Source organism: Hydra vulgaris, chromosome 14 (genome assembly GCF_038396675.1).
Source record: "Hydra vulgaris chromosome 14, alternate assembly HydraT2T_AEP".
NCBI classification, from domain to species: Eukaryota; Metazoa; Cnidaria; class Hydrozoa; order Anthoathecata; family Hydridae; genus Hydra; species Hydra vulgaris.
In genome coordinates this window covers 37,617,929-37,635,505 of record NC_088933.1, presented here as the reverse complement: position 1 = coordinate 37,635,505, position 17,577 = coordinate 37,617,929, and the positions used below count along the sequence as shown (strand labels likewise).

The 17,577-nt window shown below is 25.9% G+C and overlaps 1 protein-coding gene across 1 annotated transcript in view; it reads left to right on the top strand.

Annotated features, from left to right (window-relative positions):
* The window catches only part of LOC100215316 (uncharacterized), a 72,452-nt gene that overhangs the window by 26,957 nt on the left and 27,918 nt on the right, over positions 1-17,577 (top strand). The window contains exons 5-7 of the mRNA XM_065817644.1: positions 4,817-4,905; positions 4,998-5,214; positions 7,788-8,069. Of these exons, the coding sequence (XP_065673716.1) occupies positions 4,817-4,905; positions 4,998-5,214; positions 7,788-8,069 (588 nt within the window). The remainder of the gene's footprint in view (positions 1-4,816; positions 4,906-4,997; positions 5,215-7,787; positions 8,070-17,577) is intronic.

The window sequence follows — 17,577 nt, the reverse complement described above, 5'->3', positions numbered from 1 at the left end:
TGTAGTCTTTTTAAAATATTAATTTTTAATCATTTCATTAGTCACAATCAAGTTTAAAAAAAAGCTTTTAAACAATTCTTTGTAAAAATGAAAACAAAAAAATGAAACGATTACATCATTCCATTGCAACGGGAAGATTTTAATTTAAGTCATAATTTAAAGTAACTTGAAAAAAGTAATCTTAATTCAGAGAACCATTCAAAATTACAAAAATGCTCAAAAAGTGAATAAAAGTAAAATGCATAGAAAAAATTTATTAAACTTTTAACTTAAGAACATATTTCCAGTTTTTCAACTACAAAAACTTACTCCCAACAAAAAAATAAAAATTAAAGGGTTCTAAAAAATGTGTATACCTAACATGTTTAAATTATGAACATATTTCAAATTAATGCAACACTTCAATGTGCCAATCATCCTCACTTTAACTTTAGGCCTAATTAAATTTCAAAGTAAAAGCCAATTATTTCTAATAGAGTTTAGTATAACAAAAAATGCATTTAACAAATTGTATAAACCAAGAGTCAGCAACCTATTGAGACAGAAGAGCCAAAAGTTGCAATTTACAAAGTTTTAGTCTGCTGAGTAAACAAAACAGATTTATGTAAGTACATGATCCGCATTATATTATTTAAAGGTTTATACCAGAGGTCGGTAACCTGCGGCTTGCAAACTTTGTGTGGTTCTTTCGATGTCTAGATTCTCTTCTTTAGCTCCATGCACAAATAATAATATAAAATTTAAATAAAGATGTTGGTAGCACTTTAAAAACAGAATTTTTAAAGAGCTACCAACATCTTCACTTATTATATTAATATTTATGCATGGAACTAAAGAGCTGCATCAACCGCAGATTACCAATCCCTGGTATAAATGTTTAAATAATATAATCTAGACCAAGTACTTACATAAATCTTTTTTGTTTGCATAGCAGACTAACCAACTGCAACTTTGAAAAAATAATAGTGTTATGAGTAAACATCTTGTGTGTGCTTATTAAGTTCTGTTTGTGTTGGGTCTTTTTAAAGCACAACATTGTTTTTTTAAAAGTAGGAATATAAATAGTTTTATTAAAATACTAAAGGTTTTGCAAGTATGTAACACAGGACTGCAAACGCTGCCTTATTTTCCTTTTTTTAAGTAATTAAATTTATTTAAAAAAAGTAATATTGTTGACATCAACTTGTCTTGACCTCCCCCCTCCCCCTGTCAACAAATGTCAAAACAAATTCAGCCTCCCCCCCCCCCCCCATTATTTTGTTGACATAATTTGCGAACAGCCCCTTTCCAATGTTTAAATTTATCATAAAAATACATGCCTACTAAAAAAAATTTAGATATTTAGTTTACACAAAATACAGCCGTGGCCAAAAATTAAAGACCACTCATTTTTTAGTTGGTTTCTTAATCTTTAAATTAAAATTAAGAAGATTCTAATTGACATATTAAATTTTTTTTTTAAATATCTTGTTAATTAAAACATACAGATTAAAGTGGTATAATTTTTTTAATCTAGTTCTAATTAAATAGCTTTTAACTTATTAAAAAACTGATAAGTACTTATAAATCTTCTTTAAATAAGTTGGACAAAATTTAATGACCGCTTTCAAATCTTTAATTTGCACTTATTAAAAATAATAATCCATTATTTTTTTTAACTATCTTAATTGCTTATTACGTTGGCTATAAAATAAGATGTTGAAACCTGAGTTTCGATATCAAATAAACATTTATTTTTTGAATTGCAATAAGGATATAAAAGTATTGCAAAAATGCAAAGAAAAAGACAGATACGCGGCTCTTGTATTAAAAGAAGAAGGCTATAGCATCAGACAAATAGCAGAAAAGCTCGGAAGGTCTCACTCTTGCATTATTAACATAATTCAACGATACAAAGAGACCCAGTCAATTAATGATCGTCATAGGACTGGACGCAATAAAATTTCAAATGACCGTGATGTTCGCTCATTAGTGAGATTAATGAAAGAAAACAGACAAGCATCATCTACAGACTTGTCTACGAAATGGACACTGTCAAATGGTCTGAAAGCAAGCCCTAGAACTGTGCGAAGGGTCCTCCACAATTTAAATTATTTATGGCGTACTGCTGCAAAAAAACCACGCTTAAATAAAAAACAAAAATTTGCCAGGAAAGAGTGGTGCAAACTACATAAAAATTGGTCAACAGATCAGTGGAGCCGTGTGGTCTTTAGTGATGAAATGAACGTTGAGGTAGACAACAGAAAAGGTCGCATAATGTTGCGTAGACTTCCAAGCGAACGGTTCGATGAATCATGCATTTTGAAACGAACAAAACAAGGCAGTGGTTCAATAGGCATTTGGGCCTGTATGAGTGCCTGTGGAGTTGGCGTTTTTCATTTATTCGCTGGTAGACTCAACAAAGAAAGGTACATCGAAATTTTGGAAAACTCGCTTATTCCTAGCATTGATTTATGGCAGTTGCAAGATGGATTTATTTTCCAGCAAGATAATGGGCCGTGTCATAAAGCGCATGTTGTTAGCGATTGGTTCAATTCTAATAAAATTCAAGTGCTTCCATGGCCTGCCAATAGTCCAGACTTGAATCCAATAGAGAATTTATGGTCGTGGCTTGATCACAAGCTTGGTAAAGAACAGCTTTACAATTTGGAAGATTTGAAATCTTCTATCTCTCATCATTTGAAAAATGTGCCTGATAAAGTAATCAAAACTTTAATGAATTCAATGCCAGAACGAGTGCAAGAGTGCTTGAAAACAAATGGAGGAACAACACGTTTCTAAATTATTTTTTTATTGCTTTTTGAAATATTTTTGAAACTGGTCTTAAAATTTTGTCCAATTTTTTTCCCCATTTATATTTTTTACTAGTCAGTTTTTTAATTTTTCAACATTATTTTGTAAAAAAATTATAAATTCTTTTATAATAAATATAAAATACAATAAAAATTCTTTCTAAAAATGTTTTTCTTTTTTTGATACCTTTTTCCAAAATAAAATTGTACTAAGGTTTAAAATAAATTTTGAAAAAAAAATGAGTGGTCTTTAATTTTTGGCCACCGCTGTACATTTGTTTTAAACGATAATTATAAATATTTTTTTATTTTATTTAAAGCCTTCGCATAAAATAAAAATAACATGTTGATTTTTTTATTGCATTTAAGTTGTTAAAACATTAAAATAGCCATAATATAAAATGGTAAAAAAAGAAACTATAGGCATGGTCAGTTACAGCTTGCGATCGCACACCATTCCTGTCCAAGCCTGTTTATATAGAACAAGTTTAATCAGAATTTGATACTTAATTTTTTGGTAATACTTTAAATAGGTCAGAAAAAATAAACAGTTTAGATTAGCCTCGTTTTTGGATTAGCCTCTTGTTTAGATTAGCCCCAAGCTACCCTAATCAATACGCTTACTAAATGCTTATGTTTTGTATTGGAATAGTTATTGTCTATAAAGTATATTGTATTATATATAGACAATAACTCTTCAACAACAAGGCAAATAATAGACAAAAAGGTGTAAGCATTTAATAACTGTAATTACTATTATTTTTATTTTGCAAATTATACATTAAAAATTGTTTTCAATTGTTTAAACATTTAATAACCACTAAAATTAAAATTACTAAAAAATAGTTATTTTATGTTTAAAATACTTTAAACAATTTTTAATAAATATTTACTAATACTTTAGTATTTGCAACAAAAGTATGCCCACCACTTAATAATATATTCAAAGAATGTCTTTTTTACAATGAAATGCTATTTTGAATCAACTACTTTCTTTGGATAATAACAAAATAAAGAAGGTGAACGCAATAATAAAAAAATTTGATAAAAAAAAAGATGAATACAAAAAGTGATATTTAAATATCATAGTAGCGGCACTAGTTTTAACTAGGGAAGGGGGTGGAGGTAGTTTAACCACAAGAACATTTCCCACCTTCCACCTCCAAAAAAAAAATGGTATCCTTAACAAAACTCTGGGTTCATCACTGTCTGCAATAAGACTTTTGAAGCACCTTAATAACTAAAAAAAGGCCAAACTTCAGGCGAAAATAGAGACTCTAGGACTCTAGACTCCAGGCTCCAACTCTGCATTCCTAATTAAAAGCTCTCCAACAAAATATTTAATTTCTAATAAATCTTTAGTTTTATCAGAGTTACTACTTAACTAAAACAGTTAAATATATTAAATTAAAACAAGTTGATTATAATAAAAACAGCATCCCATTTACCAACAATTTGCACTGTCCATATTACAAGGACTTTAATATGAACACGTGTGTTGTGTTTTTAATATGAAAACATGTGTTGTGTTTTTAATATGAAAACATGTGTTGTGTTTTTAATATGAAAACATGTGTTGTGTTTTTAATATGAAAACATGTGTCGAAAGTTAGGAATTTTTGTTCTCGTTCTTTTTTTTTTATTTAAATATAGAGCTTTGAAATTTACACAAAACTTGTTTTTGTTTCTAAAGGTAATATTTCTGTTGAACATTTTAATCTTAAGCAAAAAGAACTGAAATATTAAGTAAAAGAACTTAGGCAAAAGAACTGAAGTATTAAGGACTGAATCAAAAGAACTGAAATCTTAAGGGCTTGCCTTTTTTTATTGATTTAAAAAATCACCAAGGTTTATCAATATTTGAGATACAAAATCTCATTCCACTAAATATGAGTTGACCCATGATTATATACCATGCTTTAATTACCTACTTTTACTGGTTTTTTTTTTTTTTTTTTAATTTTTTAATTTTTGTTATAACTTTAATCTATTCACTATAATTAACAACTGTTTTATTTTTCAAGGGTGTTCCCCCTGAATCTTTAGCTAAAGTAACATCACCTGAAATAAAAAAAGTTATCATTGATTGTACAAAAAAAGAAAGAACAGAAAGGTATTTTAATTTGATAGCATATTCTACAATAAATTTATCATTTGAAGAGTAGTAGGTTATCTATTAAGATTTTCCACATTGAAAAATGATAGGTTAACTGTCAAAGAATTACTAGAGCATGATCTTTTCCAAGCTGACCATCTACGCGTAGAACTTGCTCGTCCTATTAATGAAATTTTACAAGAGAATTTACAAATCATACCTTTGAGGTTAAAAGGCATTCGTGGATTAAAACACAGTGAAGATGAAGTTATTGAATTTGATTATGCTATTAATGAAGATGAGCCTGAACTAGTTGTTCAAGAAATGGTATATTTCTTTTTACTTTGTGATTTATATTATAAATTTTATCATTGACAATATTTTCATTTCAATTGTTAGAAATGCGTTCAACTGACTCAATAATAATACTTAATAATAATACGCAATAATAATACGCAATAATAATACTCAATAATACTCAATAATAATACTCAATAATAATACTCAACGTTTACCTAACTTGATTTAGTTATTGATTTTATTAAACAATCTATAATTGTCAACTTTACGATTACTATTGAAATTGTTTGTGGTCATGAAGAAAGTGTAAAACATCTGACATAATACTTCACTTTTCCTATGTCATAATATTAATTCACTCTTAAGTTCATAGTTTAATAGCGTGTTTTGCTGAGTTGTTTAACATAAATTTTAATGCTATATCATTTTCGTCAATGTGATTGTAGGCTCTATTAATCAATTAAATGGTTTTAATTGTTAGTAACCTACTCCAACAGCTTTGAATATCCAAAATTAATGAATGTTTTTTACTTAATTCCCAATTGATATTTTTCTGTAGTATTTCATCATTTTTCATCAGTGATAGGCGAAATATTTTAACAATTTTGCATCTTTTCCATCAACAGACCAATAATTGCATGCCTAATAATCAGATCAATGTTCATTTCAGATAGTAGCCTTTAGTTAAGCACATCTATGAATTTGATGAATTACTCAAATTGGTAGATGTGTTTATGCTCATTGGTGTAGACGTAATTTTATTTGGTTCATCTGTGTTATTTCCTTTTAAAAGATTAATTTTGTACTGTGTTTGAAGGTGTGCATGCATATCACTTTTACTGCTGTTAAAAGCTTGAATTGTTTTTGATCATTTCTTGCATTGACCTGCACTTTCATTTTGTACCCATATTAAATAGTTCCATGGTAAACTTTTATCGATGACTGAAAAACATAAATACATAAATACGAAAAACAATAAGGTAGCATTAGATACTAATTTCCAATGATAAACAAAAAGAAAATAGAGTTAGAAGTATCAATGTCATGTTGAATTAAATTAATGTAGTTTGCAATGCTTTTATTGTTTGTTATTAAAAAGAGAACAATGTTGTTGTTGTTATACATAGCAACAATGTTGTTATGTATAAATTTATTTAATAAGACAAATTATTATACACTCAAGTAATTTACCTGTTCTTAAAATACTCTTTGCTTTCTCTTGTATCTCTTTCATACCATAAACCTACAGCTTTTATGAGTGCTTCCATAAAAATTCATTTGTGGAAATTGTCTAAATGGAATTACTTTTATATCAATCATTAATAATGCCTAGAGGGAATTATACCAATTGCTAATTATGTCCCAATAGAATTATACCAATCTTTAAAAATGTGCATAAAAAATTATTTTTTTACCAATCATCATACTTTAATTTATATTTGTTGTTTCAGTTATAAAAAAAACGCTTGTGAAGTGTTTGCATTTTTTTTTTATGAGTTTCTTATTATGAGTGTGGTTTCTTATTATGAGTGTGGTTTCTTATTATGAGTGTTGTTTCTTATTATGAGTGTGGTTTCTTATTATGAGTGTTGTTTCTTATTATGAGTGTGGTTTCTTATTATGAGTGTGGTTTCTTATTATGAGTGTGGTTTCTTATTATGAGTGTGGTTTCTTATTAATGGGTTTTAGTTTCTCAGGTTTGTTATAGTATTTAACTATAGTATTTTTTTAATTAAATTTAACAGTAATAACTTAACTATCGTTAACAAAATACATATGTCAAAATACATATATAACATATTTTTTATATAATTGTTATTTTTTGAATTAATTAAAAGTACTTTTTTTTTTTTCTTTTTTATTGATATTTTGTCATAATAAATCATTTACAATAGTTTTTTTGAGTCATGATGTGACGGGAGCAGGCAGAAGACAAAAGTCTTATCATCCAGCCCCGTTGTATCATTTACATATTAAACAAAAAATAATCATATAAAAACAAAAAATAATATATGTATAAATACATATACAAATTACATATTTGATTTATTTGATTTATTGATAATAACACTTTTCTATGTAAAATGAAACCATAAAGCCATTCTTATAAACTATTACTATAATCTTCTATAACTTATGAGTAACTGCAAACCAATTTTTGTCTTTTGTTGACAATTCATTGTGATGTTTTGTATCTTGTAAACTATTGTATTTTTAAGAATTAATGTTTTTAAACTATAGTAAAGGTTTTAATTTTTTTTGTAAGTTGGCGAAACTTTTATCTCAGACAAAGTCATGTTTGCAAATTGTAAATTTTGGTTTAATTGATTTTTTAAATTTTTATATTTTTTAAGTATCATTTATTCCACTTTCCTTAAAAGCTCATGAGACATTTTTTCTGAAACTTTATTAACAGCTTCGATTATTTTATCTTCGGGTGGTCAATCATTCTTTTAGACATTCTTTTAGTCACCCTTTTACTCATTCTTTTTTTATGGTACACTATGTTGAACTGTGTTTTTGTTTTTATTTTGGTGGTTTATCCTAGTTTAAAAAGTTTAAAATTGATTTTTGTTAATTATAAAATTTTAAATTATTAGATAAAAGCAAACCACATTTTTGCTGACGATTCACTCAAAGTTTGTAAAGCTATTCAGAAGGTTTTTGACTTTTATCAACAGGAAAAAGAAAAGTGGGAGCTAAGTGGTAAAGATTCAGATCATAAATTGGAAAATAAACTCTCTAAGTCAGCTTCTTTTGAAATCAATGAAAATTTGTTTGTACCAATAGAAAATAGTTTATCACCAACTTCAGTTGTTCAAAATGAAACTGTTACCTCAGAAAAAAATACTGGAGTTTTAACAAAAGAAAATACAACAACTGTAAGTTTTTCTTGGTCCTCGCTGAAATAAATACATGTGATAATCTGTAATTGGATGATATAGGTTGAAATATTTCTTTTTTGTATTATTTCACTATTTTTACTGTTATGTAAAATATGAAATGATAAAAAATTTCGTAATTTTTTAAAAATATAAACAATAATACGCTGTAAAAAAAACAAGGTTGACATTAGTGATCGACCAAAACCAAAATTTGAGCCGAAACCGAAAGTACCGAAATTTCGATTCAGTGAAGCCGCAGCCAAAACCAAAACCGAAATTTCGGCCGAAACCGAAATTTCGGCCGAAACCGAAATTTCGGCCGAAACCGAAATTTCGGCCGAAACCGAAATTTCGGCCGAAATTTGAAAATGAATGTTTAAAATCCCTGAACCTTTTATGATCACCGAATTAAAGCAAAAAAAAACTATTTTACATATATCTAGCCAATCACCATGTAACATAGTTTGATAAAAACTCTAATACGTCAAGACATTTCAATAATTAAAGGTAATAATTGAAGTATTTTCTCTGCGAAATACATATTTTTTCATGTTTTCTGGCAAAAGTCTGTTACTTTCATTTGAAAGAATTTCTCCAGAAGTTAAAAACAACCTTTTAACTTCGGCAGATGTTGGTGGAGGTCTAAGGAATCTCTTTGCTACTTTTGCCAAACCAAACTTTGCTTTTAATGTTGTTTTCTAATATAAATCTATGAAACTTTTTTTTTTTTGTTATTTAGGTGCCCCAAGAAGACCTATAGGTCTTGTCACAGAGCACTGCGGAAGTGCATATAACCAGGAAGTTCACGCCTCCTTCATTACCGTGACGCAAAAATATATCCAAAACTCGTTTTGAGCTTGGATCTCCTGCTTAAAAGGCAAGCGCTCTAACCACTGCGCCACGGTCACACAAGAAACTTCAGACCTTCTTTGAAGTTTGAATCAATTTTTGAGATTTATAGGACTGCTGGTAGTTGTATTGCTTTTTCAATTAGGATATTTTTTAGAGTAAACCACTTCTTAAATGTGATGAAAGTCTGCTAAGTGATTGAAGTTTTGGATTGTGCGATCCACGAAATATTTTCAAATTGCAAGTTCCGTATTTGAAATCACTGTCACGGTAAAATGATTCCATAAACCAGTTTTTTATCGATTATTTTCCATTGTAAAATTTAGCACTGAGAAACTTTTGATGAAACTATTGGTTTGGGTTGCTTTACTTAAATGTTAATTCATTTTAAGAATGATTTGAGAATAGTAACTTAAAACTATTATGTAACGTGATTTCAATTAAAATTTTTACAATTGTTATAACTAAAAATTGATTTACAAACAAACGATTACAATTAGAAAACTGTCATGATCCCACTCTATATTAAAACTTAAAAAAAATCTTTTAAAAGTTTTGGTTCATTTCGGTTGCGGTTTGTACCGAAATTTCGGCTGAAACAGGAAAAGTAAAAAAATTGTTGAAGCAGAAATTTCGGTTTCGGTTTCGGCTGAAAGTTTCCGTTCACTAGTTGACATAATAATAACAAGGAGAGATAAAAATAACAAGGAGTCATATAAATAATTAAAAAATAATTATAAACAAAATATTATTATGTTTTAAAGGTACTGTTAATTAGTATGTTAATTTATTATAGTTTTAATTTTGTTATAGTTAATATTATTATAGTTTTTAATTTATTTAGTATAAATATGTGTCACCATTTCAATTTTACTTATTTATAGGTGGATCTTGGATCCAAATAAATTAGATCAGATATATTTTAATTTTGTTTCTGTGGGCTTTTGTTACAAATTTGTTAAAAGTATATAATATATAGTATTATAAATATAGCCGTAAACAATATTATGATTGTTTAAAATTTTTACGCATGATGCTTTGCACATTTATTTTTTAACCCATGATGTTTTGCACTTTTTTTTTTAACTTTTACTTAACTTGATATTTTATGTTTATTTTTAACATTTTATTTTTACATTATATTTCATATTTTTCAAAAAAGAAAGTTTTACAAATTCTTTACCTAAATAAGTTATTCTAAGGCATAATTAAGCGTGCTTGCTTTTTAAATTTAGTGTTCTGACTTTTTAAATTAAGTCTTCTGACTTTTTTGATTAAGTGTATTTTAATTATTTATTCAATTGACTTTTTTTGCTGTTAAAATATAAAATAAAGAGTTTTTGTTGACAAAAAAAAATTAATGATTATTATTATGTCTAAGGATTTCTTATTGCAATGAAACCATTCTTCAAATTTTAATTTGTCAATTTAATGTTCAACATCCATGGTTACATCCATGGTCATTCACTTTTTATTTAAATAAGACTATAAAGAAGAGTTTAGACAATTTTTGACAACCAAACAGCCCTGTTGGCATAAACCTGTTTTGCAGATCAGAATTTAGTATTTTTATTGAGATACTAAGATAAAAAATTGAATAATGTTGCTAGGTTACATATTTAAGGTTACTAGTTTTTCAAAAAGTTATGTAATCTGAAGTGAAAAAGCAAAATAGTAGAATCAAACTCTTAAAAAGTATTTTATTAATACTAATAATAACTTTGCTTTTGATAGTTTTACTCTAATTAAATAAAATATAGGTTCTGTGTTTATTATAGATATTCTAGTGTGATTTAAGATGGGCTATAATGTTTATAAGTGTTGATATCCCAACGATGTCAATAAGCAGAATTACAAGTAATATAAAGAATAGAATTACAAATAATATACAAAATTTGTGGAAGACTCCTTAGTTTATAGATATATAATAGAAATTAGTACCAATAGCTCGTGGCTGATACATATTGATGCAGACATATTGATGGACAGTAAAAGGCTAATAATGATGTAGACATATTGATGGACAGTAAAAGGCTAATAATGATGCAGACATATTGATGGACAGTAAAAGGCTAATAATGATGTAGACATATTGATGGACAGTAAAAGGCTAATAATGATGTAGACATATTGATGGACAGTAAAAGGCTAATAATGATGTAGACATATTGATGGACAGTAAAAGGCTAATAATGATGTAGACATATTGATGGACAGTAAAAGGCTAATAATGATGTAGACATATTGATGGACAGTAAAAGGCTAATAATGATGTAGACATATTGATGGACAGTAAAAGGCTAATAATGATGTAGACATATTGATGGACAGTAAAAGGCTAATAATGATGTAGACATATTGATGGACAGTAAAAGGCTAATAATGATGTAGACATATTGATGGACAGTAAAAGGCTAATAATGATGTAGACATATTGATGGACAGTAAAAGGCTAATAATGATGTAGACATATTGATGGACAGTAAAAGGCTAATAATGATGTAGACATATTGATGGACAGTAAAAGGCTAATAATGATGTAGACATATTGATGGACAGTAAAAGGCTAATAATGATGTAGACATATTGATGGACAGTAAAAGGCTAATAATGATGTAGACATATTGATGGACAGTAAAAGGCTAATAATGATGCAGACATATTGATGGACAGTAAAAGGCTAATAATGATGTAGACATATTGATGGACAGTAAAAGGCTAATAATGATGCAGACATATTGATGGACAGTAAAAGGCTAATAATGATGTAGACATATTGATGGACAGTAAAAGGCTAATAATGATGCTGATATGGTGGCCATACTTGTTGGTAAACAATTGATGGATGTATAGTTGATGCTTCAAGTTATTTCCTAACTAATTAGTAAAATATTGAAAATTATTTAAGTGTCATTTAAGTATACAATATTAAATTTTTTTTCCCAAAACATACTAATATAAATATCAGTAATACATGTGGTTTGGTTTATTTAATGTATAATAGCAAATTGGCATATTTATAATAAAAGTGCAATGCTAATTATGAAAAAAACTAATTGATTTGTTGGTACATTACTATTAGAAATACTGGTAATAAATATACTTTTTAAGATTAACATTCATGTTTCTTATCCAAAACACAAAAAAATTTTATTCTATAATGTCTATTATAGAATATATTTAAATGACATTATTAAATAGTTTTACAATTTTTTAATTTTTTTTAATTTCTATTTGGTTTTGACCTGTTTTACAGATCAGGACTGTTTATATTGTTTTTTTAATACTTATACTACCACAAGTAAGATTACCATCCAAGGTCTCTCTTACCCTTACCCACCCTAATGTTGGAGTTTTAATATCAGAGCCTTCTTTTTAATAAGTTTCCTTCAAAACAGAAATACATGAAATATATAGAAATACATGTTCAAGAAAAGAATTTTGATAGTGTGAATAAAAGTTCTAAAATTTTGTATTATTAGGATTTTTTTTTCTTTTTTTTTTTATCCTATATATATACTTAAAAGTTTATTTTATTGATTTCTAAGCAAAATAAATTTTTATTTTAAAGTATTCTTGAACCCAACAATTTTTTTATATCAAATTGTCTTCTATAAATAAAACCACATTTATCTTATTGGGTAAAAAGTCACAAATTTCTCTACAAAGATTGGTGACAATGTTTGAATGATGAAACAATGATGAAGCAACAAAAACAGCTGTTTTATTATTCAAATAGATGCTGATGTATTTTTTTAAGGGTGGAATAATCATAGCACCAATATCGTAAAAATGGGAATGGTCATACTTTCCTCTATCAAATTTCTTAGTATCATTTTTTGTTTTCTGAAATTCTGGATTTTTAATTAACTTTGTTCTTAATTATATATATTAAAAATATATTATTAAGAACAAAGTTCTTAATAATATATTTTTAATATATTATTAAGAACTTTGTTCAAAATTAAAAATTTACCTGCATCACAACCATCGTTATTGTTAAAAGCTTAAATACCATGGTTTTTTCAACTATTCAAACCTCCCATATCATATTCACATGCTCTCAGCTTTACTACTAAACTATTTTTTTAATACTATTTTTTATCATAATCTGAACCTGTTAGATATTGATGATTAAACATTTTTGCATAGCAACCAAAATTGTTCTACTTCACATATTATAAAAAAATGTATAGAAAATTTGGATCATTTGGTTGAATTGAAAATTAGTTTTAAATTGTAGGTAAGTAGTAAAATTAATGATAAACAGTATGTGTTTACCTGCCATTATTTTTAATAGATGATTGACATAATTTTCTTCTCAGCATAATATGAGCAATATGGTAGCTATTGTAACATACAGCAACATAATTTCAAACACATTGTTTTTATGATATTTTATAATCAAATGAATTTATGAAATGTTTATATACCATGAGCATGTTCTTAAAAAATACATTGATACTAATTCCAGAAATGCTTCATAAAAAATAATCAATAATATCCTCATACAATAATAATATTTTAGAATTATATATCAGATATCAGTTTCATCACTAAGTGTCATGAGCTTAGATTTAAATATGAATTTATTGAATTAGATTTAAATATGAGTTTATAAATTTATTCTATGTTGTTGACATTAAAGATACATGTTTAATAAACATTATATATATATATATATATATATATATATATATATATATATATATATATATATATATATATATATATATATATATATATATATATATATATATATACATATATATATATATATATATACATATATATATATATATATATACATATATATATATATATATATATATATATATATATATATATATATATATATATATATATATATATATATATATATATATTAGTACATATATATAAGTTAGTAAATGATTATCACCCTGGCGCTAAATTTTCTAATATATATATTTATATATATTAAAAAATTTTATATACTAGAAAATATATTTTTTAATATATATATATATATATATAATATATATATTTATATATATTGTACATGTTTACATTTATATTTATTATATATGTATATATTTATTATATTATATATATTATATAAATATATATATATTTATATATATATATACATATATATATATATATATACATATATATATATATATACATATATATATATATACATATATATATATATACATATATACATATATATATATACATATATATATATATATATATATATATATATATATATATATATATATATATATATATATATATATATATAAATTAATAAATGATTTTCACCCTGGCGCTAAATTTTATTTGAATAGTTATTTTTTTCCAGAGAATTTAAAACATTAATAAGTTAATAAGAGTAAGAATATAAAAGTTACTTTATGTAACAATGTATATATTAACTCGGTTAAGCCAATATATTGTTTATCAGGGTTATTTTGTGAGGAAACAATGCACTTGTAAATTATATTTTTCGAAAGGCATTTTTCATTTAGAGGGCAATCTATTTTTTGTTTACAATTACAATAATCAATGTTTTTTTCTTTTATATGTTCATTTTTATTAACGCGTAGTTGTGGCCTTTTATAATTCTTTCAAAATTTTTTGTACAACTATAACTTACTTTAATGGTATTTCTGTTAAAAATCTTATGTAATTTATTAGAGGGAGGAAAATGTTTGTCTACTAATTTTAGAAAAATTTTACCTATATTTGTTGAAACATTTTTGCTGTACGTTTTTGAACCAAATTATGTTTCTATTTCTATTACGCTTTTTTGCAATTTTCTTTTCAAATTTTAGCTCGAAATTTTGAAAGCCGCTTTTTTTAAGGGCATCTTCATAAACGCATTTAGAGGAGTTAAAAATATTTTCATTAGAAGAGTTTTGGTTTAGCCTATTGTTAATTGAAATTGGAATTTGTTTTAGAATTTGAGGGGGGTGGTTCGAATTCACATTAATATACAATAATTCGTCATTAGGTTTTTTGTAGGGCTTATAGGAACTTTCTGAGAGGTTAAATGTGACATCAAGAAAATTCACTATTTTTAAATTTATATTTATTTCAATTTGGAAGCCAATATTTAAAAAAAAATATTGGCTTCCAAAATATATATATATATATATATATATATATATATATATATATATATATATATATATATATATATATATATATATATATATATATAATATATATATGTGTGTGTGTGTGTGTGTGTGTGTAAAATTAAATAATAACACCTAGTAATTAAAGAAACTTAACTCTGAGTTTCACGCCTAAGGCAATCATCAGATGTTACAAATAATCTTAACAACAAAATTTTTAATTACAAAAATACTATGCAGTGTCCGCTTTGATGACATTAAAGTTGTTTATATAAAGTTTGTTTTCAAGGCAACATTCTGATATCAGTTCATTTCTTTTATTCAAATTTTCAATTTTAATGTTATTATCATGTTGTTATGCACTTTATCAATAATTTTCCATGTTATAATAGGATTTGTATATACCTTTTTTTTAATTTTCCACATAAATTTGGAAAGCTCTGTTGAATTAGCTTTGCTCTCATATTGGAATGTTTGTATTAAGGGTCTTTAAAAGATTGTTTCTTGATAACCATTAGGCGCTAAGGCATTATTATAAAAAGGCGCAGCTTTGTCAAAAATGTCTTCGTTGCATGAATTATTGCTAATACGTTTGGATAACATATTGTTGGTATGGATTTTATAATATTAGGAAGGTGGTTAGAATTAATGTTAATGTTCAATGGGTCACCTGGTTTTCTGTATAGTCGAAAGGAACATACAGAAAATATATAAAGGAACAACAAAATATACAATCTTTAAGTTTGTTTATACTGTTAATTCTAGAATGAATTTATCCATAAAAAAGTTGACAAGATTTTTCTTTGTTTTTCTTGATTCTGGTTCACTAACTTTATGAAAACAAAATAAATCATAATCTCTATACAATCCATTAGACTGTAATCCATATACATTGCTTATAGGATGCAGGATATAAAGACTTGCTTAGGGTTATATAAAAATTCATGAAGTAGTTTTTGTGAGATCAAAAGATAAAACTCTTTAATGTCTCTTTAATGTCTGTGTTATGTCACTGGTTTACAAATGTAGTAATGTAATAATAGGTGTGTAACTCGTAAATAGTATATATATATATATATATATATATATATATATATATATATATATATATATATATATATATATATATATATATATATATATATATATATATATATATATATATATATTTATATATATATATGTATATATATATATTTGTGTGTATATATATATATATATATATATATATATATATATATATATATATATATATATATATATATATATATAAATATATATATATATGTATATGATATGATATATAAGTGACTTCTTAAAGATTGCTACAATCTCAACAAAAAATAGTTATTTGAACATGTTGTTTTGTAAATGAAGATTTGAAATTGATTATTAGAAAAGGTTTTTAAAAATATAAATAGAAAAAAGTATTATTTATGTAATATAAAATTGTTAATTAAAAAATACTAGTAATACTATCAGTATAAATTTTTATTTATTTTAAAAAATTGTTTAATATCAAGTTACTGTTAATAATTGACTGATATTTTTCTTATTCATTTGATTTACCATTGATATCATCAAACATGGGAGTTAAAAATCAAGGAATGGTCACAAGCTCATAGCAATGTGCTTGTTTAAGCAAAGTAAAACATTTAAATTGGTTAAAATTAAATTGGAATGCCATTAGGAACCATCAGCCATCTGACTAAAAAGTGCATAACGTTTCGAATTGTGAAAAATCAGTTAAGATCCAGAATTAAGTGTAAAACAACATCCAGGGTGGATTGAGGAATTTACAATATTGTGCAAAAAAACTGATTTTTATAAGCACCAAAAGTGTCAAGCTTTTTTTTTTCATATACATACATACATACATACATACATATATATATACAACCCTTAGATGTTGTCCGAAAGTTTTTTCGATATTTTGTTGACAAAAAGTAAAAATTAAAATGCAAGACCGGAATTTTTTTTTTTTAATAATGATAGACTGCCTGCCCCAACCAAACCCTCAGTCGATGTAGCAGCACTCCCTTGCGGGTCAGGCTATTTGTCAGTCGATGTAGCAGCACTCCCTTACGAGTCAGGCTATTTGTCAGTCGATGTAGCAGTACTCCCTTGCGAGTCAGGCTATTTGTCAGTCGATGTAGCAGCACTCCCTTGCGAGTCAGGCTATAAGATAGTCGATGTAGCAACACTCCGCGCATGATTTACAGTAAAAAAAATAAAAATAAAAACATTTTATTAAAAAAAATAAAAATAAAAACATTGTTTATATTGTTAAAAACATTCAAAATGTTATAAAAATATTCAGAATGTTTTTAAAAACATTCTGGTCAATTAAATTTGCGTTTTTGTGGTTTTTTTAAAAAACGATTAATTTGTAATTAAATTAATGGTTTTTACATTCGTCCAACACGGAAATGTTGGACGAAAGTCAAAAGTAATTAAAAGTGACGTATGTGTTGGCGTAAGAATCACTTTTTTCCTTCCGCTCTTCCTAAAGCCAACAAACTATAGAA